General features: G+C 42.4%; 1 protein-coding gene across 2 annotated transcripts in view; it reads right to left on the bottom strand.

Moving 5' to 3' along the window:
• The window catches only part of ACACA (acetyl-CoA carboxylase alpha), a 571,750-nt gene that overhangs the window by 111,021 nt on the left and 435,974 nt on the right, over positions 1-24,755 (bottom strand). For both annotated transcript variants that reach the window (XM_073616063.1, XM_073616061.1), the window contains exon 45: positions 636-779. In XM_073616063.1, coding sequence (XP_073472164.1) covers positions 636-779 — 144 coding nt within the window. The remainder of the gene's footprint in view (positions 1-635; positions 780-24,755) is intronic.

Genomic DNA, 24,755 nt, shown 5'->3' with positions numbered 1-24,755 from the left:
TCAATCTCATCTCATCAATCTCTCCTGAAATGTTAGCATATGCTGTGTATCTGTACAGTAAATAATATAGCTCTCTAATGCTATGTACACACGACAGGATTCTCCGACAACAAAACCGTGGATTTATTTCTGACGGATGTTGGCTGAAACTTGTCTTGCATACACACGGTCGCACAAACGTTGTCGGAAATTCGGAACGTCAAGAACGCAGTGACGTACAACACGTACGACGAGCCGAGAAAAATGAAGTTCAATAGCCAGTGCTTGATTCCAAGCATGCGTGGAATTTTGTGCGTCGGAATTGTGTACACACGATTGGACTTTCTGACAACGGATTTTGTTGTCGAAAAATTTGAGAACCAGCTCTCAAATTTTTGTTGTCTGAATGTCCAAAGGAGCCTACACACGGTTGGAATTTCCGACAGCAAGCTCACAACGAACATTTGTTGTTGGAAATTCCGATCGTCTGTACGTGGCATTACACTGTTCGTCTTGTATTTTAGACTAGGCCAGAAAAAAATTATGCACATTTACAAATCACGTTTGAAAGATAGACAGAACCTTACATTTTCTTATCATTTGTACAGTGAACTTGATATTTTAGTCACTGTATGGTGTACTTTAGAAAAACATACCTTAGGCATATAAGAAAGCCACTGCAAAATAGTGTACACTCCTTCAAAGTCATCAAACACTGTGGCATGACTGACTCCATTGTTATGCATGATTTGGATTCCACCAAGCTGATTGTTAGATGTGTAGACTTCCCTGCCGAGAACCTTAAAAAATAAAAAGCTAAATTAATTACAACACCAAGTACTTAATTACATTTGTTTGGGGAGGAGCTAAAAAAGGGAAGATGGAACTAAAGCCATATATCGACCTGAAATAACAAATCAAAGCAAATCAGTCTCTCTCAAAGTATACAGTAAAAAACTTAAGGCTTTAAACTTTCCATTCTGGGCAATACAGGGGAAAAGAAGAACGTGTTTAAAGATCAAGGTTTTCAAAATTAAAATGAAAACACATAATGTACAATTATCCTTTAAAATAAACTGTGTTTATTATTATGATTTGAGTATGTATTCGATCATATTTTGCAGCTAATTATGCAGAAATCCCAAAAGTTCCCAAGGGTTTATATTTTTTCCCCACAACTGTACCTTCCTGGATCAAAGTATCCTCATACTATAAGCTAGTTATAACTGTGGATACAACCGAGTAAAAGAAAAGCATATATTCTTTTTAAAATTCCATTACTAACATGTTATATAGAAAGGGGAACTAGATAATGGGATTATTGCGGTGCCAAAAATGCAGCAGGTGCCTGACATACCACCAACACCCCCCCCCCCCCCCCCGTCTTTTCTATATAGAAAGGTATTTGCCACTTTGTTTGGGTAGTTGTTGGTCCTTCATCCATCAGGCCATACTGTGCCCAAGCCATCTGTGAACCAGAATTAGTATCTGCAGTGCAGAATTCCTTTTGCATTCCTGAATCATCATACAGCAAGTCTAACTTCTGTTTGTTGAGTCTAATAAAAGGGTTCATGTTTGTCATTTGGAGCTCTCAGCTCTTGTACTGTGAACCTAATTGTTACTTTTGTCATGATCCCATCCTCTCATTGTTGCTCTGCCACCTGCCTTGACCTTCTCCCTGTGGTATAAAACAGTCTCAATCGGTTTTAAATCTACAGTTGTTATTATCTCAAAACATAAATAGAAAAATGACGTATATGCAAAAATACTATAAATTCCCATTAACATTTAGCCAATCCCTACCACAGAGCTATTTCCAGACCAAAGGGTCCAACTCTTAAAGCACCAAAACTTAGGGTTAGTGTCTATGGGCAAATTTAGTTTGCTTTCAAAAGTATTTCACTTGCATTAATTATCCATTAGAGATGCCACTAAGATCCTTCAGAGTTCATTGACAGTTGACCTGAAGTTGACCTCCTTCTGATCTGCATTTGAACAATGAAGCTGCATAATAGACCTTCTTCTAAGCCAATTTTGCTATCTTATTGACTTATATAGGGAGACAAGTTTGTCTGAATGTTGGGTCATTCTGACCCAGCAAAGCTTCAGCATTTCCTTGTAGTGACAGAGCTTGCGCACCAACTCCCACACACTGCTGGTAAGTGAGGCAGCACATAAGGATATAATGATGGGCCAACAGGAATATAGGATGGGAGCAGTGGGAGAATGCAAACAACTTTGCAGATTCTTTGGGAGTTTCGCCCATTTACAAGAGACCATTATTTGGGCACAAAGGGAGCAAACTCAAAATACGTGCTTAATGAAATTACACTACAGCCTCCCATTAATTAGAATGTGCTATTTCCAGACCAACTTCTATCCTCCTTATTTATCCCTATGCCTTAAAGTGTCTGTAAACCCATTGGAACTTTTTTTTGTATTTTTATCATATGCTAATAGAAGCAAATCTATAGATCACATTAAAATACTATTTAAAAACAACTTGTTTTTGCTTTTCTATATCATGGTTACGTAACAATTAACTTGCCCTGTACCACACTGTACAGCTGGTGGCTGGAGCAAGCAGAAAAGCAAGAAAGTACAGAGCAAGGACAGAGACCGCTGCTGATGTAGTGGTCATGTGTGTTGAGAGAAAATGAAATGCATTTTATTTTTTTAAAGAAAAGTAGAAGATAAAGAACATATAAGCCAATATTTTGCATAGTAACTAACAGCTGTTAAAGATAAAAGAATTATTTTTGCAATGGCAGAGACACTGCAGAATTTTCATAGCCCCTGCCACATTTCCGATTTGCCCCCCAATCCATAGCTGATTATCATATGGGGTGGACAGGTGGGAGAGCGAGCAAATGTCACTCAACCTGTTGGAGCTGCCATGTAAATCAATGAAAAATGGTCAAAAAGGTCAGGTTGAAGCTTCAAGGAAAGAAGGGTGGAAGTGAATGGTTTCCTAACAGGAAAGTTGCAGAGCATGCACACTAAAGCCTTGTACACACAATCAAATTTTCTGCAGACAAAACCTCAGACTTTTGTCCGAAGGGCGTTGGCCAGGAAATTTTCTTGCATACAAACATCAAGGAATTATCGGCCAACAAACACAAACGTAGTGACGTACTATGTGTTTTTTCAGCTCTTTAGCGCCACCCTTTGGGCTCCTTCTGCTAATTTCGTGTTAGTAGAAGTTTGGTGAGTGTTGATTCATGCTTTTCATTTTGTGCTTTTCAGTTAGTTTCTGAAAGGCCATTCGTCAACCAGCCATGTTGCGGAATCGGAGGAGATAACGTGTTATTTATTATTGACCTTGGAGTTATTGCTTTGACCCAAGTCCTGTCCAGGAACAGGAGGAGGAGGAATATCTTGGACCAAAAATGTGTTTCTTTATTAATCGTGACCAATTATGTCATATGCCTTTGCTGCGGGAGCTCCAGTAGAATAATCCGGATGATTTTCAGAATTATCTCCAGATGACGGACCCCTGCTTTCACCAACTCTTGGCATTGTTGACCCCCTATATTAAGAAGCAGGACACATGCATGAGGCTTTTATTTTATTTTTTGGTTGAATAATGATTTGATTTGGTATATTTTCTATATTTTTGGGTGCATAGAATGCACTTTTTGTTTAAGTTCTATTGGCAGATAGCATGTCTAATTTTATTTGTTTTCTTTTTTTAATGCACAATAAAAAAAAAATTGTAGAGAATAATACTTGGCTATGTGTTTTACTTCAAATGACAGTTTGGGAGTAGGCACTTACATTTTAAAAAAATACAATGTAAAATAACAAGGGACACCAATATAGTTGTATCTTTGATCCTAAAAACTACAAGATAATGGTGTTGTGGTAACTTGAACAAAAAAAAAAAAATAACAAGCATAATAATATTATTCTTGATATCACTAGAAAAAAAGCCTTTGAAAATTTGTTTGCAATAACTCCATCAGTATCACCAGCAAAGCAGCTTCATTATTATCCCATTAAAGAAGAAGAGACTGTGCGCTGCATTTCCAGATTTCATAATTTGCCACGTCACGAATGTTAATTGTCCATTACGAACGCTAGTTTACATGACCGACCGCTTCTGACTCGTCCTTGCTTTCGAGCATGCATGTTTATACTTTGGACTTTTGTCCGACGGACTTGTGTACACACACTCGGAAAATCCGACAACAGACATTTGTCTGTGGAAAATTTTAAAGCCTGCCATCCAACATTTGTCCATGGAAAATCCAACAACAATTAACCAATGGAGCGTACAAACGGTCGAATTTTCCTGCCAACAGCCTGTCATCACACATTTCCCGTCGGAAAATCTGATTGTGTGTACGCGGCTTAGGAGTGGCAACGCAGCAGACAGAGGATCAGCTGCACAAGCATTGCCACTCAGAAGAAGAAAGTCTATTTAAATGACCGGATCAACTAGGTATTTTCTAACAATGACAATATGCAAGCTGGAAAGGTTATGCACACAGGTCGGGAGTGATGTCTTGATCTAAATACTGTTGTCAATCCAAGCAACATGTTTCAAAATCACTGTGATTGATTATGGATATTACGCTTATCCTCAACAACAACAGTAATGATCCTTTTACTGTACTTCCAAAACAAAACCTGAGTTTAAGTAAAATATAGCAGGGGAGGTTTCTATAGCACATTAGACAGAGAAAAGAGCAGCAATCCTCTCATCTCTCATAGAAAGTGCTCAGAGACCCATCCAACTGTGGTCAGGCCTTCTCATTGTTGTATGTTCTCTCCCTGTGTGATGTGAGCAATTTCCAGGGATCATTTCATGCATGCGAGATGACTCTACTCCCTAGAAATCTGTCAATCCCTGCGATATACTTGCACTGACATCTCAAATACTGGCTCCATGACTAGCTAAAATATTATCATACATCTTCCAACTGCTGCTCATTTGTGTTTAACCCTTAATTACAGTTGTCTCTGTGATTGTAAAAAAATGTGTAAAATTACTAAAACCCAAAATATTATATATACACAGTATGTAACTTCTGACAAACATGTTTCCAAAGCTTTAAAGTAAAGTAAGTCAGCATGCTTAAGAGCAACACCACGATTTAATTTATAGTGCTGAAACATTCAGTCTTAACAATCACTGCAGGGTAAAAGCAGTTGCCTAGCTCTCAACTACCCTTCGTTTAGACTCAAATCCTTTTGTATCACTTTCCTTCACAAATTACTCTTTTATGTCTAATGCATAAATAAATATAATATAACAGCAGTAATGGTCAATAGTTTTTTTTTTTTAATTTATGTATTTCACATTTGTTTGAAATATGTTCATGGCATTACAATTAGTTTTTATAGAGGATTATATGTATGAGGACAGTGATCATTATTTATTAATTGATTACCATGATCTTTAGTTGTATGTCAAATATATATTATGATGATCACATTTAGGACTTTTTTTTAAACATAAGGTAATTTGATAAGGAAGATATATAATAATATTTTTGCTATAGTTTTGAGATGTGAGAGTCCCAGTTTGATTTTGACAGCTGTGCCCTGTGTAGTGGTGGGTAAAAGACCACAACACATCTGTGTTCATATCCGTATAAAATTTTTTTTTTAAAAGTTACACGGCTAGACAAACATGATGTAGCGCAATTTTACATATAGCTACCGCATCCTCCTTTTAAAACACACTAAGTCCAAAATAAAATAAAATCCATAAAGATTATGCATTTCCAACCATCAACATGAAAACAGTGAACAACGTCTTCTCAACGTCATGCATCCACCTTGTGCTGTAAATTAAATGCTCACTTCCATTTCTGACCACTAAAGATATAGGCAATCTTTGAAATCAGATGTCAAATGTGCTGGTTATCCTTATCCTTCACACACACAATTCAGGAACATACAGTATATGGCATGTGAAAACAAAGAATAGGACCAATAGTGCTTTCTGGCTGAAGTATTTCTTACCATTAGATGATAAAAACACTCACTTGTTTCAAGTACTCATTTATACTTAATTTATATTTCAAATTTGATCTCACCACGCTACTCTCCCTCAAATATGGTCGCGGATGAGGTCACTGGTGGGAGTCTGTCCCCCTATCCGCGTTACGTCCCCTTCAAAGGACTTCCTCACTAGCCACTGGCTTGGAGTGCTTGAAACTTATGAGTGTTTTAATCCTCTAATGGTAATTAATGCTTAATTCTCTATTTGGGGCTGGGAGTAAATGGACTCCGCTGTCCATTTACACCTGACTACCTCCAATCTGCTTCTTCTAAATGGAAGAGGACAGAGTCCTCTCCCTTTTTTTTTTTTTAGCGGGGCTAGTCGGACCCGGAGGTAGACAGGTGTTAACAGGCACAAGTCCATTTACACCAGCCTGTTCATAGGGATGAATGGACCTTCCAATCAGGTCCACCTGAAAAACTGACAGTCAGACCTGATCAAAACGTCCATCTGAAAGGGGTCATAGAGTCTTGTGTCCTTAGTAGAGGCTCTTTGCATTTCACAGAGACTTTTGTGCTTCAAACAGAGGAGGGACTTGTGATCTTTTAGTGCCACAGACTGCTCGGCAATTTAGTGCCTTCAGCCCCTAAAAGTGTCACACTGGAAGAAACATGTAATACAGAGCTAAGGAGACCCTGATGTCAGGCAATCCATTGCTGGTGACAGTGGTCTTTTTTGTAATGCAAATGTAAAAGTTATTTTAATGGTACTTATGCTATCAAAATTCTCCTCTTCTCTCCTTGTGGATGTTTACATTTGGGTGAATGCAGTTTACCTTTATGGTACAGTGGCCCTTTGAAAGGCATTTATATTCTGTACAATGACACTTATAGAGACTTCTTCTCTTTGGGAGGTCCAACTATCTGGTCACTTACCCATTTTTTTTTTCCATAATAGTTTTTTTATTAACAAAAGCGTTTAAAGAAACATCTTGTACAATAACAAGGGTATTATATAATACTTTTTGTCACAGTGTTCTGAGTTACATATATATTAAATAAACACAAACATGCAAATGTCAAGTCAAGATTTCAATTGTTGTTTGATAAGTTTGTATGATTCTGTACGTAACCCCTTATAGAGTGCACAGAGGGGTTCAGATAGCTCCATTGAAAAGATAGGGATTGTGTTTAGAAAACGAGATAAAGAACAGGAAAAGGAAACAAAGACGGTACCAAAAAGTGGGGCCGAAAATGGAGAATAAGGAAAAGAGAAGAAAAGAAGTAAATGAGGGAGAAGGAGAGAAAGATATCAGAGAAAATAGGCGTTAGGAACGTGGGAGTGTGAAAACGGGGAGAGGGATGGCGGGTTAAGAAAGGGAGAGATAGTGGGGTTGGGGGGGGAGGGGGTAGCTACGAAAGAATACGGTCTACCCAGTCTCCTCCATGTGGCACTCTCACCCCGACGTGTCCCAAGCTGTATTTTACCCCTTGAGGGGCCTATCATGGTTGTTCAATAGCTATATGTACTATAGCGTTGAGATAATTTGAAATGTGCCCAACAAGTCCATGTGGTCGTAAATTTTTGGATTCGTTCTTGTGAAATGTGCATCAGCTCCTCCATCTCCTCTATCTTGGAGATCCTCCGAAACCACTCCCCAATCGTAGGGGCAGAGGTGGATCTCCAATGTGTCGGGATGCATAGTCTAGCCGCGTTCACCAGATGCATAGCCAATGATTTATAGTACTCGTTTTTAGTTAGATGGGTGTGGTGTAGGAGGTATTGGGCTGGAGAGTAAGCTAGGGAGTATGTTGTAATATGTGAGATAAGGTCATGAACTTCCTTCCAGAATGGCTGTATGGAATCACAATCCCACCATATGTGTAGCATGGTACCTTTCGCTTTTCCACATCTCCAGCATGTGTCTGGTATGGTTGGGGAGAATTTATGTAGAAGTGATGGAGTCCTATACCAGCGTGTTTGGATTTTGTATCCATTCTCCTGAATGGCTACATTAGTGGAGCCCTTATGTATTTATTCGTTGATACGAGTCCAGTCCTCCTCCGTAAAGGTCATCTGGAGGTCCACTTCCCATGCTGTGTGTGCTGAGTCTGGGATGTAAGTGGTGTCGTCTATGAGCGCATTGTACATGTACGAGATTAGGTGTCTCTGTGGGGAGGTACGAGTACATAGTTCCTCAAAAGGAGTTAGTTGTCTAGTCCAAGTTAATGTCATGCCCTGAGTTGAAAGGAAGTGTCGGATCTGTCGGTATGTCCAAAAGGGGAAGGATTTGAACAGGGACAAGTCTACTAGGTTCTCGTATGATCTAGGGGTTTTGCCATCATAGAACTGATAAGCTAACATTTTGTCATGCGGCCATGTTTGGTTGAGAAAAGATGGTGAGAGGCCCGGTGTAAATCCAGGGTTCCCCCTCAGAGGGGTTAATGGGCCCGGTATGGAGGATATTGATGAGGTTTTAATTGCTCGTCCAAAAGAACCCAGCGACGCTGAGATGAAAGGGTGCGCTAATGTCTCCTGTGGCACTTGTCCTGGAAGGATCCAGGGAAGAGACTCCAGTGGGAGTTGAGAGAATGATTTCTCTAAGGTGACCCAAATCTTATCCGGCTCATGGATATTCCAGTCCACAAGCCGGGTAAGGTGACTCGCTAGGAAGTATTTATGGAGGTCTGGAAGCCCGATGCCTCCTTTAAGCATTGGCCGCGTGAGCCGGGTGAATTTAATGCGCGGAGGGGAGCCTTTCCACAGAAACAGTGTGCACATCTTCCTGTACGCCACAAAAAAAGATGCTGGAAGATTTATGGGTAGGCATTGGATAATATAGAGGAATCGCGGCAGGGTTATCATTTTTAGAAGAGCGGATCGGCCAAACCAAGAGATATTAAGATTCCCCCATTCTTTTAAGTCGAGTTGAGCTTTCTTTAGGACCTTAAGGAAATTAACCCTGTATAGGTCCTCTAGTTTAGTAGTGATTTGAATACCTAGGTAGGTTATTGCCCGTTGGCTCCACTGGAAAGGGAAGGAGGTTTGGCAGCGTTCAAGCTGCTGTGTTGTAAGGGTGATGTTTAGGGCTTGGGATTTCGCCTAATTAATCTTTAGATGTGATAAAGTCCCAAAGTGTTCAATGTCTTTGAGCAAATTAGGTATAGAGGTGGTTGGGGAGGTCAAGAAGAGCAAAATGTCGTCCGCAAAAGCAGAGATCTTGTACTCCTTAAATTGTAAGGCCTGTAATGTCGGAATTGTCCCTTAATCTGTTAAGGAGGGGTTCTAAAGAGAGTATAAATATTAAAGGTGAAAGGGGGCAGCTATGGCGCGTACCGTTACTTATAGGGAAGGCGTTCGACAGGTGGCCATTCACTCTTACAGCTGCACTCGGGTTAGAGTACAGCGCTGAAATGTGGGACAACATACGTGGGTGAAGGCCAATCTTCTTCAGGACCTCACCCATATAGTCCCAGGCCACTCTGTCGAACGCCTTCTCAGCATCCAATGACAGAAAAAAACCTTGCGTTTTTGTGGTCGTGAGCCAATGATGGAGATTTAATGCTCTAATGGTGTTGTCCCTAGCCTCACGTCCAGGGACAAAACCAACCTGATCTAACGAGATAAGTCTTGGCAGGAGAATGGACATTCTGTTGGCTAAAATTTTTGCGTAGATCTTGATGTCCAGATTAAGTAGTGAGATTGGTCTGTAATTTTGTACTTGTGTGGTATCCTTTCCCTCCTTAGGGATAACTGTGACGTGTGCCTCTAACATATGCCCCATGTTCGTCGTAGGGTCAGCTAACGAGTTGAAGGTAGTTAACATTTTTGGAACTAAAGTCTGGGAGAAACACTTGTAATATTGCAGAGTGAACCCGTCTGGGCCCGGGCTTTTACCCGTTTTCATCTGTCGCATGGCATCGTGCAATTCAGCTGTTGAAAGGGGCTGTTCTAGTTCCTCTGCCTGTGTCTGTGAGAGTGGTTGTGGGCTATATTGGGTCAGAAAGCTTTTTATAGCTTCCGTTCTGCGTAACGCTTGGTCCGAGGTCAGATTGGGGGAATTTAGGTTGTATAGGTTTTTGTAGTATTGTTCAAAAGCGTGGGCTATATCTTCATTTCTAGATAGTAAAGTGCCCTGTTGGGTCCGTATGTGGTGAATTATGTTAGAAGGTCTGGAGGCGCGTGCCGCTCTGGCCAGTAATTTACCGCACTTGTTACCTTGCTCGTAAAAGACTCGCTGATGGAGAACATACCGGCGTCTAGTGCGTTTACCTAGTTCCTCCAAGAGCGTTGAACGTAAGTGTGTCAGCTCCTGCAGTGTCTGCTGTGAATGAGATTGTTTATGTGTGGCCTCCAATCGCCTAATGTCGGCGATCAGATTGTCTATGGTGATCTGATGATTCCTTTTTACTTTCGCTGCCTGGGCCATCAATTCCCCTCTGATCACACATTTGTGAGCTTCCCACAAAATAGTAGGAGATATGTCTGGGGTAGAGTTATCCTTAAAGTATGTGTTAATACTTTCTGCCAGGTGTGTGGTGAATTCCGCGTCTTTTAGCAGGGAGGAGTTAAGTCTCCAAGTTTTTGTTTTTGGGGTCGAGTCCGGGAAGGTCAGGGTAACTGAGATTGGGTGGTGGTCAGAAAGGTACATGGGGTCAATCGTGGCATGTGTAAGATAGGTTAAGTCAGGCTGGGAGAGAAAGAAATAGTCCAGTCACGAATATTTTTGAAAGGGGGCGGAATAGAAGGTATAATCCTTTACAGAAGGGAACAATGTACGCCATGTGTCGTGTAGCACCAGACCTTGGAGCTGTAGTTTAATTTGTCTTAGGGCCCGGTAAGGCAGCGCTGAGGTGCTTGAGGAGGTATCAAGGTCTGGGTTAAGGGGCACATTGAAATCACCTCCCAAAAGTACTACACCTTCCTTAAAGGCGAGCAAAAGGTCGCTCACTTTCCTGAAAAATGATACCTGGTGTTCATTTGGGGCATATATGTTTGCCAGCGCAATCGGCCTAGAAGCATAGGTACCTTTAATGAACACATATCTCCCCTCAGGGTCCAACAAGGAGTCTGAAAACTTAAATGGGGCATGTTTAGAAACGAGTATGGAAACCCCTTTGGTCTTTGCTGTGGGATTTGTGGAATGGAAGACGGTCTGGTATATATGGTTTGTAATTTTTGGGATGGAGTTAGATCGAAAGTGAGTCTCCTGAAGGAGGATGAATTGGGCTTTTTGTTTGGTGAGGGAGGACAGGACCTGCGAACGCTTTTCAGGCACATTAAGGCCTTTCGCGTTAAGAGAAACAAATTTCAGCGATAGAGGAGCGTGGGGGGGCATTTTTTCTGCGTAAAAAATAGATGGGTTTTGATGCAAAGTTCAAGGCCCGGGTTTTTATTTATCTCCTCTGACAATTATCAGTCTACGTCGGGGCGGTCCAGCCAACAGCTGTGGGGGGTGCTGGGGTAGATCTAATGAAGTGTCTAGGAAGTAAAGGGGGAGAGTCCCGCAGGGGGTAAGAGAGGTTAGAAGAAGAGGGGATCAGTGGGGGGCGAGGGAGGTATAGGGTGGAGAGCAGTACTAGAGGTGGAAGTGGAGATGCCAGTCCACCTAATAGAGAGGAAGCTGGTTGGTCAGCAGGAAGGAGGCCCTAGAAGGGAAAGTATCAAACCAGTTACTTTGATAATATAGATATGACGTCTCCCAGATATCTAAGAACGGTGTATGTGTTCATCGCATGAGGAGGTTGTCTCCCAAGGCGTTAGTGAGAATGAAGAGTCTTAAGAACCCAATGCCTGGGTAGTGCCACAGGTATTAGAGTACTGGTTCTGTGGTTTGCTGGGAGGCTACTGCGATCCAGGGAAGTCAGGTAAAAACACCGTCCCCAGTCACATTAACTGCAGGCTTGGAGGTTATGACAGGTGATGTCAAAAGACACGAGGGCTCGTGGAAGAAACATTTCCTTCTGATTTGATGGAGGCATTTCGGTTCCCCGCTGCATATTGGTCCAATATTCTTTTTTCGTGGGTTATTGAGACTGTCTTCGTTTATTACAAGTAAGAAGTCAAAAAGAAAAGTGCTGTGGAAGTATTCGCAGTCTTTTGCTTTAACCAGAAGTCTGGTCAAATAGTGACTGCAGGACCTTGGTTAGAGCCATGTTGTAAGTCTTTCCAAGGTCAAAGCAACATGCGGGAAAGCTGTGGTCCTCTGCTCGCAAGGAACGTTGCAAGCATCTCTTGCGTACATAGTGGAGATGGGACACAAAGTCCATAACAGAGAAAACTGGGAACTGTAACAGGAACATGAATCTCTCTGGGTAAACGTACCTACGCAGGTAGTGTCAGGATGTCAAAGAAATGTGTTTTTCAGGCCTCCTGGTGGTTCCTGCAGGGGGTTCCAGGTTGTCCCATGGCATGATATTCCAGGTCTCGGCGGGAGGAATGAGCTCCAGGAGAGGGGGGTCCTGATCTCCTACGTCTAGAGCGGTGCCTCTGCGCTTTGGGTGAAGGATTGTGTGTCACCGGTCTCCATGGCTCAGACGGGAAGTGGAACGCACACCAGTCCGGAAGCTCTGTCATTGGTAAGTCGAGCTGCTCACAAAAGGCTGGGAGGTCGTCTGGCGATCTTAAGAGGGCGGTGCGGCCTCTAGCGGTGGCGGACAGGCAAAACGGGAACTTCCAGCGGTATGGTATATTCCGCGCTCTCAGTTGGTCCAGCAGGGGGCGCAGGGCTCACCTGTTCTGTAATGTAGTTGGAGAAAGATCCTGAAAAAGCTTAATCTCAGTGCCATTGTGGTGTATATGGCCTCTTTCCCTATCTTTTCTCAGGATTTCTTCTTTAAGCAGAAAGTTCACTACACAACATATAACATCCCTCGGGGGTTCATTATCTCGAGGGGGCGGCCTGAGGGCTCGGTGTAATCTCTGCATCTCGATTGGGGAGTCTGGTGGTCGATCTAAAAGGTCTTTAAAGATGGCACATACAACATGGGGTAGGGAGCCTGCCTCTAAGCTCTCCGGTACCCCCCTGACTCGAATATTATGCCTTCGCCCTCTGTTATCGAGGTCTTCGACTTGTCGGTGTAAATCATATAGATATGAAAGTTGGGCATCATATGTGTGCTGCACTTGCCTGATGGCAGCTGTTTCGAGCTGCGTAGTTTGCTCCACGTCTGTTATGCGGGCCGCCACTGCCTGAATGTCCATCTTGAGGTCTAAGATTGCCGCTTTCAAAGTACCCGTAATGTTGTTGGTAATGTCTAATGCGACATGCTGTAGGTTCGACAGGTTAACCGCTGAGCTGAAGCGGTGGGCCAGGGTATCCCCGTCTTCTATTTGAGAGTCTGAGTCAAGGCTAGGGGAAATAGAGCCTGAGGCCTGTGGAGTCTGTGAGGCCTCGTGGTCGCCATAGCGGAGTGTGCGGAATATCTCCGGGATGTTGCGACTGAGCTGCGTGGTCGGCTCCTTCGGTGTCCGGGAGGCCGAGACACTCCTGCTGGATTTCCCCATCATGGATTAAAGCGGTAATTCCCCGTAGTAGGCTGATTTTAATCCTCGGTTGGCCGGAGCTCTGTGTTCAAGCGACCATTCCGGACTCCAGCCAGGCCACGCCCCCTCCCACTTACCCATTTTTACTTTTAACATACAGAGCCCCAACATGCAGGGAGCACCATTAGGCGTTCTAGGGACATAAATTACACAATACATTTTTTGACTACCTCTTACACTTTTGAATGCCCTGGAGCACCAGGACAATGGAAACATCCACAAAATGGCCGCCCCATTTTAAAAGGGCGGCACAGTGGTGTAGTGGGTAGCACTCTCACCTAGCAGTAAAAAGGGTCACTGGTTCAAATTCCAACCACGACACTACCTGCCTGGAGTTTGCATGTTCTCCCTGTGCCTGCGTGGGTTTCCTCCGGGTACTCCGGTTTCCTCCCACACTCCAAAGACATGCTGGTAGGTCAATTGGCTTCTGTCCAAAATGGCCCTGGTATATGAATGTGAGTTGGGGACCTTGGATTGTGGGCTCCTTGAGGGTAGTGACCAATGTGAGTGTGTGGTGTATGTGTGGAGCGCTGTGTAAATTGACGGCACTATATGGGTACCTTAAATAAATAGGGATAATTGTAGACACGCACCCACACTCACTCAGGTTGAACTGGATGGACTGGTGTCTTTATTCAACCTTACTAACTATGTAACTATGTAAATGGAGGTCACACTGCTGGTTGTAATTGTGTGACATATTTTTGGTAAAAAAATCCCAATAAGCTTATATTACAGGTGCTGTGTGTGTGGATGCGCTGCTTCCACCTAAATACGCTTATATCCTGTCTATAAAGTGCAAACTTATTCCATATACAACCTAAGATCATATGCAATCAATAAAGATTTTTACATATCAAAAATTATAAAATTTATAAAAGTTCAATAATTCAATAATGTGTGTCACATAATAGCAAAGTCTCCCAGTGATGCGTTCAAATCTTCTGTCAATTGCCGTGATTGGCGTGCGCTTGTAATAATACAATGTGCTAGTGACTTAGTGCTCCACCTCCACCTGTGAGATTGGCCACTCACCGGATATTCCTTTAAAACTACACCTTTGGTTATCACGTCTACAAACTATGGGATATCTTAATGGAATTTTTATGTATTTATTTTACTAGTAATGGTGGCGATCAGCGATTTTTAGTGGAACTGCGACATTGCGGCAGACAAAATCGGAACACTTGACACTTTTTTGGGAACCAGTGACATTATTACAGTGATCAGTACTAAAAATATGCACTGCTACTGTACTAATGACACTGGCAAGGAACACCAGGGGCAATCAAAGGGTTAAGTGTGTCCCTAGGGGATGCTTTCTAACTGTGTGGGGGATGGACTGACTGGGACAACACAGAGATCTGTATTCATGCTTAGCAGGAACACAAGATCACTGTCAGAATGGTGATATGCCTTGTTTACATCGGCAGATCGCCATTCTGCCACTTTGGGGAACGATTGGCGGGTCCCGGCGGACATGGCTTCCACCAGACCCCCTGATTGGCTCCCCCTCTGGCCAATCAGCTCACGCGCTGACGCTGTCTATTGCACGCAATGACGTATAGGTACACCATTTCGTGCAATAGAGCCGCCCTGCCACAGCATATATGCCGTAGGCGCAGCTTATAAATTCATAGATGCAATGGCTGAATTTGTTTTCTTTTTGGGGCTTTCTTTTATTTTCACCTGGTGATCTGGCCTGTAAGTCTCCTTTTTTCAACAGAACAAGCTCTCCTGCAAATGTATCAGTTAAGAATGTTGAGTCAAACCATTAATTACTGACAGAGGGGCTTCTAATGATCAGTTTTCATTTATGTAAAACCTTTATCCAAGAGGACAAAAACTGCTGCTGTAACTGCTTGTGTAACTGCAGTTTGAGCTGGAGTGTGGTTACAATTTGTCACATTATATACAGTATCTCACAAAAGTGAGTACACCCCTCACATTTTTGTAAATATTTTATTACCCTGTTTCCCCCAAATTAAGACCTAGCGTGATTGTCGGTGATGGCTGCAATATAAGCCCTACCCCCCAAATACTCCCTACCCGGTTTCCACGAAAATAAGCCCCACCCTGAAAATAAGACTTACAAGGACTTTAACTAGGGCTTATTTGGGGGGAAAGGGCTTATATTGCAGCCATCACCGACAATCACGCTAGGTCTTATTTTCAGGGAAACAGGGTATGTCTTTTCATATGACAACACTGAAGAAATGACACTTTGCTACAATGTAAAGTAGTGAGTGTACAGCTTGTATAACAGTGTAAATTTTGCTGTCCCCTCAAAATAACTCAACACACAGCTATTAATGTCTAAACCGCTGGTAACAAAAGTAATTACACCCCTAAGTGAAAATATCCAAATTGGACCCAATTAGCCATTTTCCCTCTATGGTGTCATGTGACTCGCTAGTGTTACAAGGTCTCAGATGTGAAGAGGGAGCAGGTGTGTTAAATTTGGTGTTATCGCTCTCACTCTCTCATACTGGTCACTGGAAGTTCAACATGGCACCTCATGGCAAAGAACTCTCTGAGGATCTGAAAAAAAAAAGTTGTTTCTCTACATAAAGATGGCCCAGGCTATAAGATTGGCAAGACCCTGAAACTGAGCAGCAGCATGGTGTCCAAGACCATACAGCAGTTTAACAGGACAAGTTCCACTCAGAACAGGCCTCACCATGGTTGACCAAAGAAGTTGAGTGCATGTGCTCAGCGTCATATCCAGAGATTGGCTTTGGGAAATAGACGTATGAGTGCTGCCAGCATTGCGGCAGAGGTTGAAGGGATGGGGGGTCAGCCTGTCAGTGCTCAGACCATACGCCGCACACTGCATCAAATTGGTCTGCATGGCCGTCGTCCCAGAAGGAAACCTCTTCTAAAGATGATGCACAAGAAAGCCCGCAAACGTTTGCTGAAGACAAGCAGACTAAGGACATGGATTACTGGAACCATGTCCTGTGGTCTGATGAGACCAAGATAAACTTATTTGGTTCAGATGGTGCCAAGCGTGTGTGGTGGCAACCATTGAGGGAACCATAAATGTCAACATGTACTGTCATGCAGAGCATGAGCATGATCCCTTCCCTTTGGAAACTGGGCCATAGGGCAGTATTCCACCCTGATAATGACCCCAAACACACCTCCAAGACCACCACTTCCTTGCTAAGGAAGCTGAGGGTAAAGGGGATGGACTGGCCAAGCATGTCTCCAGGCATGTCTCCAGACCTAAACCCTATTGAGCATCTGTGGGGCATCCTCAAATGGAAGGTGGAGGAGCGCAAGGTCTCTAACATCCACCAGCTCCGTGATGTCGTCATGGAGGAGTGGAAGAGGACTCCAGTGGAAACTTGTGATGCTCTGGTTAACTCCATGCCCAACAGGGTTAAGGCAGTGCTGGAAAATAATGGTGGCCACACAAAATATTGACACTTTGGGCCCAATTTGGACATTTTCACTTAGGGGTGTACTCACTTTTGTTGCCAGCGGATTAGATATCAATGGCTGTGTGTTGAGTTATTTTGAGGGGACAGCAAATATACAAGCTGTACACTCACTTCTTTACATTGTAGCAAAGTGTCATTTCTTCAGTGTCGTCACATGAAAAGATGTAGTAAAATATTTAGAAAAATGCGAGGGGTGTACTCACTTTTGTGCGATACTGTAATTATCCTAGTTTACCCAATGCTCCCCTACCCCCAAGACTGACAATGCTGCTATTCAAAAGTGCCCCCTGTGCTGCTTCTTCTTGAGTGGGGGCACTCCAATACAGGAGGTGTGTTACTGGTTAGATCACCAGGTGAAAACAGAGGGAAAAAAAGACTAAAAAAAAAAGAAAACTGATGCAGCCACCACATCTAATGATTGCCAAGCTGCAATATATTACATTTTTGTTTTTTGGCTTTATAAAGCTTTAAGAAGATATACATAAATATACTCAGTAGCGTCTTCATTTACACTGAAATTCCATTGAAATAATGGAACCCCTCAATCCAACCTTTCTTTTTGGTTTATGCTGTTTAGAACAACATGATCAGTGCTTGCACATAGGAGAAGACAGCAATGCAGAAACAGTTCCCTGCACCATCATCCACTTTGCAATTACATAATCTATAGCAATATGGGAGTTCGTATTTAAAGTGGTACAATTAATGACAGTCTTTCTCATATTTGAAATGTAGCTGGAACTGTAACCACTTGGCAAACATACACTATTTACAGTACAATACACAATGCTAAACAGGCACCCTCATATACCGTATACAGTTGCAGAGTACATAGCCTAAAAGTACAATATCTGTAACCTGTCTGCTGTAAGGACTTTTACAGAGGTATTAGAGGTATAAGAGGTATTAGCGACCAAACATCCACACCCCATCTTCCTCTGCTAGAAATGTAATTTTTTTTCCCCATTCTTTTATTTGAATAATTAAGACAATGGAAGCAAGATATATATATATATATATATATATATATATATATATATATATATATATATAGGTCTCATTACCTGCTGAGCAAACAATCTTCAACTTTTTGCAACATTAACCATAATTTTTCATTAAAAAAAAACATGGTTAAAACCTGAATTCCAGGCAAGCAGCTAAACTGGCAATTGTTTTCCTTTTCTTACAAAAGAAACTGATGTTGATGATGTTTTGTTGCTATGGGCAATACAACCATTAAAATACCATTGGTTTCAAGTGATAGTATCCATTTTTGCTGATGGTGACAATTCTGTCCGTACGTCTGCCTACATACAGGAAATGTGTCCACTGCATATGAAGTACTGATAGTCTTTAGGTTTGTAACCGTCTGAAATGACCAGAAGGGTGTATAAAAAAAAATGACTATGGGCTGAAAAAGGTCATATGCTTTGCCTTAACATTTTGGCAATCAAGGGTGCTCCTCCTTTCCATCTCACAAAGCTGGAAGATTCAGAATGATGTATGAATGGTGTAATAGGAAGGATGTCACATTTTTCTGACAATGACTACACTGACATAAAATAGGGCCTCCAGAACTGGGATTCGATATACATGCAGCAATTAAAATACACAAAGCAACGCTCTGTGAAATGGACATGAGATTCTCCTCCAAAGTACATAGTTCTCAGCTGCATGCCCTGTTTGGTAGTCAAAGGGTTGATCTGTGTGCAAACAACACTACTCTTCTCTCATTCTCCTGCTGTCTCTTCCCATTTGCCCTCTTGCTGACTGATACACTGATCTCTCGGTCACTCTGCTTTCTGCTTCACTGAGTCCATATTACTAATAACACCTCCGACACGGCCAGTTTACCTCATGAAAGCAGGAGCACATCATTACAAAATAAACTCATAACTTTGACACTCTAGCAAATACATGTCGTTTGTTATTTTTATGACTCCAAGATTTTTTTTCAACAGCCAGAGAGGGCATTACCTACCACTTCCGACCTTCCCTCTACTTCCATTTATTTTTCACACATGAAAAAAGAGAAGAAAAACGCCACAAGCTAGTAGCACATGCAGAGATCATGGCATGGGATGGAGCCTGTGAAGGTCGTTCTAAGTGAAATGAAGAGGTATCACCACTGACCTCATACATAAGTGTTAATATTCATGGAGTTTTACATACAATCATCCCTCATCAGATTTTTGGGGGGAAAATACAATATGAAAGTATCCATTTTATCTTCCAGATTTTGACACAGTCAGATATTTCAGGAATTATATGTGTTGCTGCTTTAGGAAGACATGCCCTTAACATTTGAAAATTACAACATATGCAAACATGGTTGGAATAAGTGACATATTTGGGCTTATTTATTAAAGGAAACCTTTTTGAGAGAAGCACTGATGCTGCCGTTGTTGACTACTTATTCTGTAAATGCTAGATGCATGGCTGTCACTGACCTGGAACAAGAACGTAGATAAGGAGTTTGTCCTGACTTTACTACAACTTTGCTGCCTTGCATACTTTGTTCTGTGTCAAATGCTGATATATGCAAAAACATACCTCCTAGACACAGTATGTATGGACAGCTTGGCCACTTGACTTGGCAAAATCTACAAGCGCGTAAAGGTTCATTTTAAAAAAAGAAAAAAACAAACACATACTTATCTCCTCTGTGCAGTTGGAGGATCGGGGCCACAGAGTGGCCCCGATCCTCCTCTTCTGGGGTCCCTCAGTGGCGCTTCTGGCTCCTCCTCTTCTCGAGTGACCCGTTGGAGAGCCGCTCACCGGGGGAGCAAACCAGCGGGTCCGGTGGACTCAATGTCTGCCGGCCACCCGCAATCGTTCCAGAGACAGGCAGAACAGGGATCTGTCAGTGTAAACAAACTGTTCCTAGTAATTAGGAACAACGATCTCTCTCCTACTGCAGTCAGCCCAGTCCCCATACAGATAGCAACACCTCCCAAGGAACACACTTAACTCCTTGCTCGCCCCCTAGTGTTAACCCCGTCCCTGCCAGTGACATTTATACAGTAATCAGTGGCTATTTTTAGCTCTGATCGCTGTATAAACGTCAATGGTCCCAAAAAAGTGTCAAAAGTGTCTGATTGTCGCAGTCCCGCTCAAAATTGCAGATCACAGCCATTACTAGTAAAAAAATAAATAATAAAAATGCCATAAATATACATCTTTTTTTGTAGATGCTATAATTTTGCACAAACCAATCAATATTCGCTTATTGTGATTTTTTTTTTTTACTAATAATATGTAGAATAAATACATATTGGCCTAAACTGATGAAGAATATTTTTTTTGGGGGGGGGGGATATTTATTATAGCAAAAAGTAAAAAATATTGTTTTCTTTTCAAAATTGTCGCTCTTTTTTTGTTTATAGCACAAAAAATAAAAACCGCAGAGGTGATCAAATACCACCAAAAGAAAGCTTTATTTGTGGGAAAAAAAGGATATAAATTTTGTTCAGGTACAACGTCGCACGACTGCGCAATTGCCAGTTAAAGCAACACAGTGCCGTATCATAAAAAATGACCTGGTCCTTAAGGGGGCAAATCTTCCGGTCCTTAAGTCGTTAAAGTATTTTTCTAAAAATCTTGAAAGAAACACAGTGACAAAATTATAATCATCAATAATGTTGTTGACACATAAAAATGATGTTGTTTCTAAAATGTAAGAATGAAACATACAGTAGCAATTAGCACTGGTATGTTTGATGGACAACACACTGAGGCAGGTAACCTATATGTCATTATTATTCAACACTAGAATTATGAGCCTGGTAAGTTGTCTGACTAAAAATTGTAAAAGAAACCCGTTTCCACATAGAGATCCATGCTCAAACCACAGAAAATCTGCAGGTGCGGTTTTACTCAAATATGCCAAGACTCAATTTCACCACATCATCCTACATGGTCTGCCCTAATGAGGTCACACCCTGCCACATATATTCTCTCAACATCAATCCAATCCCATTCCCTAAATACTTTTGACTGCCCATCCTAATTCAATCTGAATTCTTAAATTCTCATTGGAGGTAACTTCATCTTACCCCTTCTCCCACACAGGACAAAACCTCCACCTCTTCATTTTATCCCCCCCCGCTAATAACCGTCTCTCTTGACAGCTTCGTCAATTAATCCAATGTCACTAACTTATATATGGCAGGCTAAAACACCCTACAGACAGACAGTTCACGTTTTTCTCCAACATTCACAACACTCTTTTCAACCCATTAGCCAGCAAGATCATGCCCCTGTATCTTTGACTATTCAACCTATTCCAACCTTCTTAGAAAATGCCATTGGCGGCTCAGTGACTTTCTTTTAAAGTGTGAATCCACTAAGTTTTCCTAACCACTCATTGGCCAAACTACTTCACGGATTACCTATGCTCTGTTAACAACATCTGCATGATCTGGGAAGCCCATAAAGAGGTCTTTGCATGTCTTTAGCTTCCAAAATGGAAAAAACATGCCCTCTTCTCAAAAAACAATTTGAAACAAAACTATCCATACAGGAGTTCAACCTAATAAAGAACCCCTCAATTATCCCTGCTGAAACAAATCCTATATATCAGGCATTAGCTTAGGAAACTTTCACACTGGGGCGGGCATCGGTGGTAAAGTGGCGCTTTACTGACGTTTTTGCGGTGCTTTTCAGCCATCATTGGGGCGTTTTTAACCCCTGCTAACAGCCGAAAAAGGGTTAAAAGTGACCGCAGAAGCGCTGCTGCAACTGCGCTTTAGTGGCGCTGCCCACTGATTTCAATGGGCAGGGGCACTTTAGGAGTGGTGTATACACCGCTCCTAAAGCGCCTCAAAGATGTTGCTTGCAGGACTTTTTTTAGCATGCTGCCAGCACTCGGGCTTTCACACTGGACTGACAGGAGAGGCGCTTTACAGGTGCTATTTTTAGCGTTATTGTGGCTGTAAAGCGCCTCAGTGTGAAAGTAGCCTTAAAGAGCTAGAAGTGGACAAATCTGAGAAAGCACTCCTAAGACTCTGCCAAATGCACAACAATAAAGAACACAAAGCAGACACCCTCCTTTCCACACCACTATTTCTTCATGATGAGCTCCCCAGGAAAAAAAGAAACAAATCATGAAGGAGGTGCATCAGGGAAGAATGGGCCCACCTGAGTTGGCATCCAGGGTTTGGTTAGCTAAAAGATCACCTAGACTGGTATATTTTTTTTACACACCTCTGTTTCAACAGTGCACAGTCCAGAAATGAAGACTCTGACATCACCAATATGTGAAGCTCTGTGATTTAGCCCCACCCACCTTCTTCAGGATTTTCACAGTACGGTCAGTCTACAAGAATAATACTTCCAAGGCTGAAGCCCTCCCACTGAATATGCTTAAATCAGACTTATTTGCATCTAAACTCAATGGCAGACCTGTGGTTTCAGACATATCTAATTACTACCTTGTGCCACACCTGAGACACCTTGCATACCTGGTCCACCTTCCCAGCATACAATAAGTGGAAAGAACTGGAGAAGCTCTGGCTGGCTTCGGTCCAACCAAACACCATGTTATGGAGTTGCTATAATAATATTTCTGCTCCAGACCTGCTGAAAACTATGGCCTTTACAAAACACATCTAGAGGCAGAAAAAGGACATAAATACCCTAACCACCACTAAATCTGGTATTACCTCCTCACATCAGCAATTTTGGATAGTCTCATACGCCATATGGTTCAGTCCTTGAGCAAAAATTACCTACTATAACTAGGTCAGGTAGTTGATAGCTAAGACAGAGATTACTCTTATAGGGCGTACACACGGTCGGACTTTGTTCGGACATTCCGACAACAAAATCCTAGGATTTTTTCCGACGGATGTTGGCTCAAACTTGTCTTGCATACACACGGTCACACAAAGTTGTCGGAAAATCTGATCGTTCTAAACGCGGTGACGTAAAACATGTACGTCGGGACTATAAACGGGGCAGTGGCCAATAGCTTTCATCTCTTTATTTATTCTGAGCATGCGTGGCACTTTGTCCGTCGGATTTGTGTACACACGATCGGAATTTCCGACAACGGATTTTGTTGTCGGAAAATTTTATCTCCTGCTCTCCAACTTTGTGTGTCGGAAAATCCGATGGAAAATGTCCGATGGAGCCCACACATGGTCGGAATTTCCGACAACACGCTCCGATCGGACATTTTCCATCGGAAAATCCGACCGTGTGTACGGGGCATAATTGTCTACACTCCAAAAGAAATACTCCATGCCCGCACAAGCCTTCTATGTAATTCTACACATTTGCTACTATGTCTACACACTTTTGTCGTCCTCCACCTGCTCAACTCCCACACCATGTGAATTCCTGAGTCAAGCAATCTGTTTCCAAAACATCACTATCTGAAAAAGGAGGAAAGAGATCAGGGTCAAAAGCTCCATATTACCACCTGGCAAACTATCTGCAGTCACGTGAGCAAAAGCTCCATATGCATGCTATACAGGGCTGAACTAACGATTATTTTCATAATCGATTAGTTGGCCGATTATTGTTTCAATCAGTCGGATAATAACCTTAAAAAAAGTGTGGTGTATAATTTAGTTGATATTAAAGTATAAAAAAAGGCAATTTATTATTAAATATATATATGCAGTGGTAAATATACAGTATCTCACAAAAGTGAGTACACCCCTCACATTTTTGTAAATATTTTATTATATCTTTTCATGTGACAACACTAAAGAAATTTTGCTACAATGTAAAGTAGTGAGTGTACAGCTTGTATAACAGTGTAAATCTGCTGTCCCTTCAAAATAACTCAACACACAGCCATTAATGTCTAAACCGCTGGCAACAGTAGTGAGTACACCCCAAAGTGAAAATGTCCAAATTGGGTCCAAAGTGTCAATATTTTGTGTGGCCACCATGGGCATGGAGTTCACCAGAGCTTTACAGGTTGCCACTGGAGTCCTCTTCCACTCCCCCATGATGACATCATGGAGCTGGTGGATGTTAGAAACCTTTTGCTCCTCTACCTTCCGCTTGAGGATGCCCCACAGATGCTCAATAGGGTTTAGGTCTGGAGACATGTTTGGCCAGTCCATCACCTTTACCTTCCGCTTCTTTAGCAAGGCAGTGGTCATCTTGGAGGTGTCATTGGGGTCCTTATCATGTTGGACTACTGCCCTGTGTCCCAGTCTCTGAAGGGAGGGGATCATGCTCTGCTTCAGTATGTCACAGTACATGTTGGCATTCATGGTTCCCTCAATGAACTGTAGCTTCCCAGTGCCGGCAGCACTCATGAAACCCCAGACCATTACACTCCCACCACCATGCTTGACTGTAGGCAAGACACACTTGTCTTTGTACTCCTTACCTGGTTGCTGCCACACACGCTTGACACGATCTGAACCAAATAAGTTTATCTTGGTCTCATCAGACCACAGGAAAACGGTTCCAGTAATCCATGTCCTTAGTCTGCTTGTCTTCAGCAAACTGTTTGCGGGCTTTCTTGTGCATCGTTTTTAGAAGAGGCTTCCTTCTGGGACAACAGCCATGCAGACCAATTTGATGCAGTGTGCGGCATATGGTCTGAGCACTGACAGGCTGACCCCCCACCCCTTCAACCTCTGCAGCAATGCTGGCAGCACTTATACTTCTATTTCTCAAAGACAACCTCTGGATATGATGCTGAGCACGTGCACTCAGCTCCACGGTCGACCATGGTGAGGCCGGTTCTGAGTGGAATCTGTTCTGTTAAACCATTGTGTGGTCTTGGCCACCGTGCTGCAGCTCAGTTTCAGGGTCTTGGCAATCTTCTTATAGCCTAGGCCATCTTTATGTAGAGCAATAATTCT

The sequence above is a fragment of the Aquarana catesbeiana genome, linkage group LG02 (genome assembly GCF_042186555.1).
Source record: "Aquarana catesbeiana isolate 2022-GZ linkage group LG02, ASM4218655v1, whole genome shotgun sequence".
NCBI classification, from domain to species: domain Eukaryota; kingdom Metazoa; phylum Chordata; class Amphibia; order Anura; family Ranidae; genus Aquarana; species Aquarana catesbeiana.
Note: the sequence above shows the minus strand (reverse complement) of the source record. Positions and strands in the feature narration are given on the sequence as shown.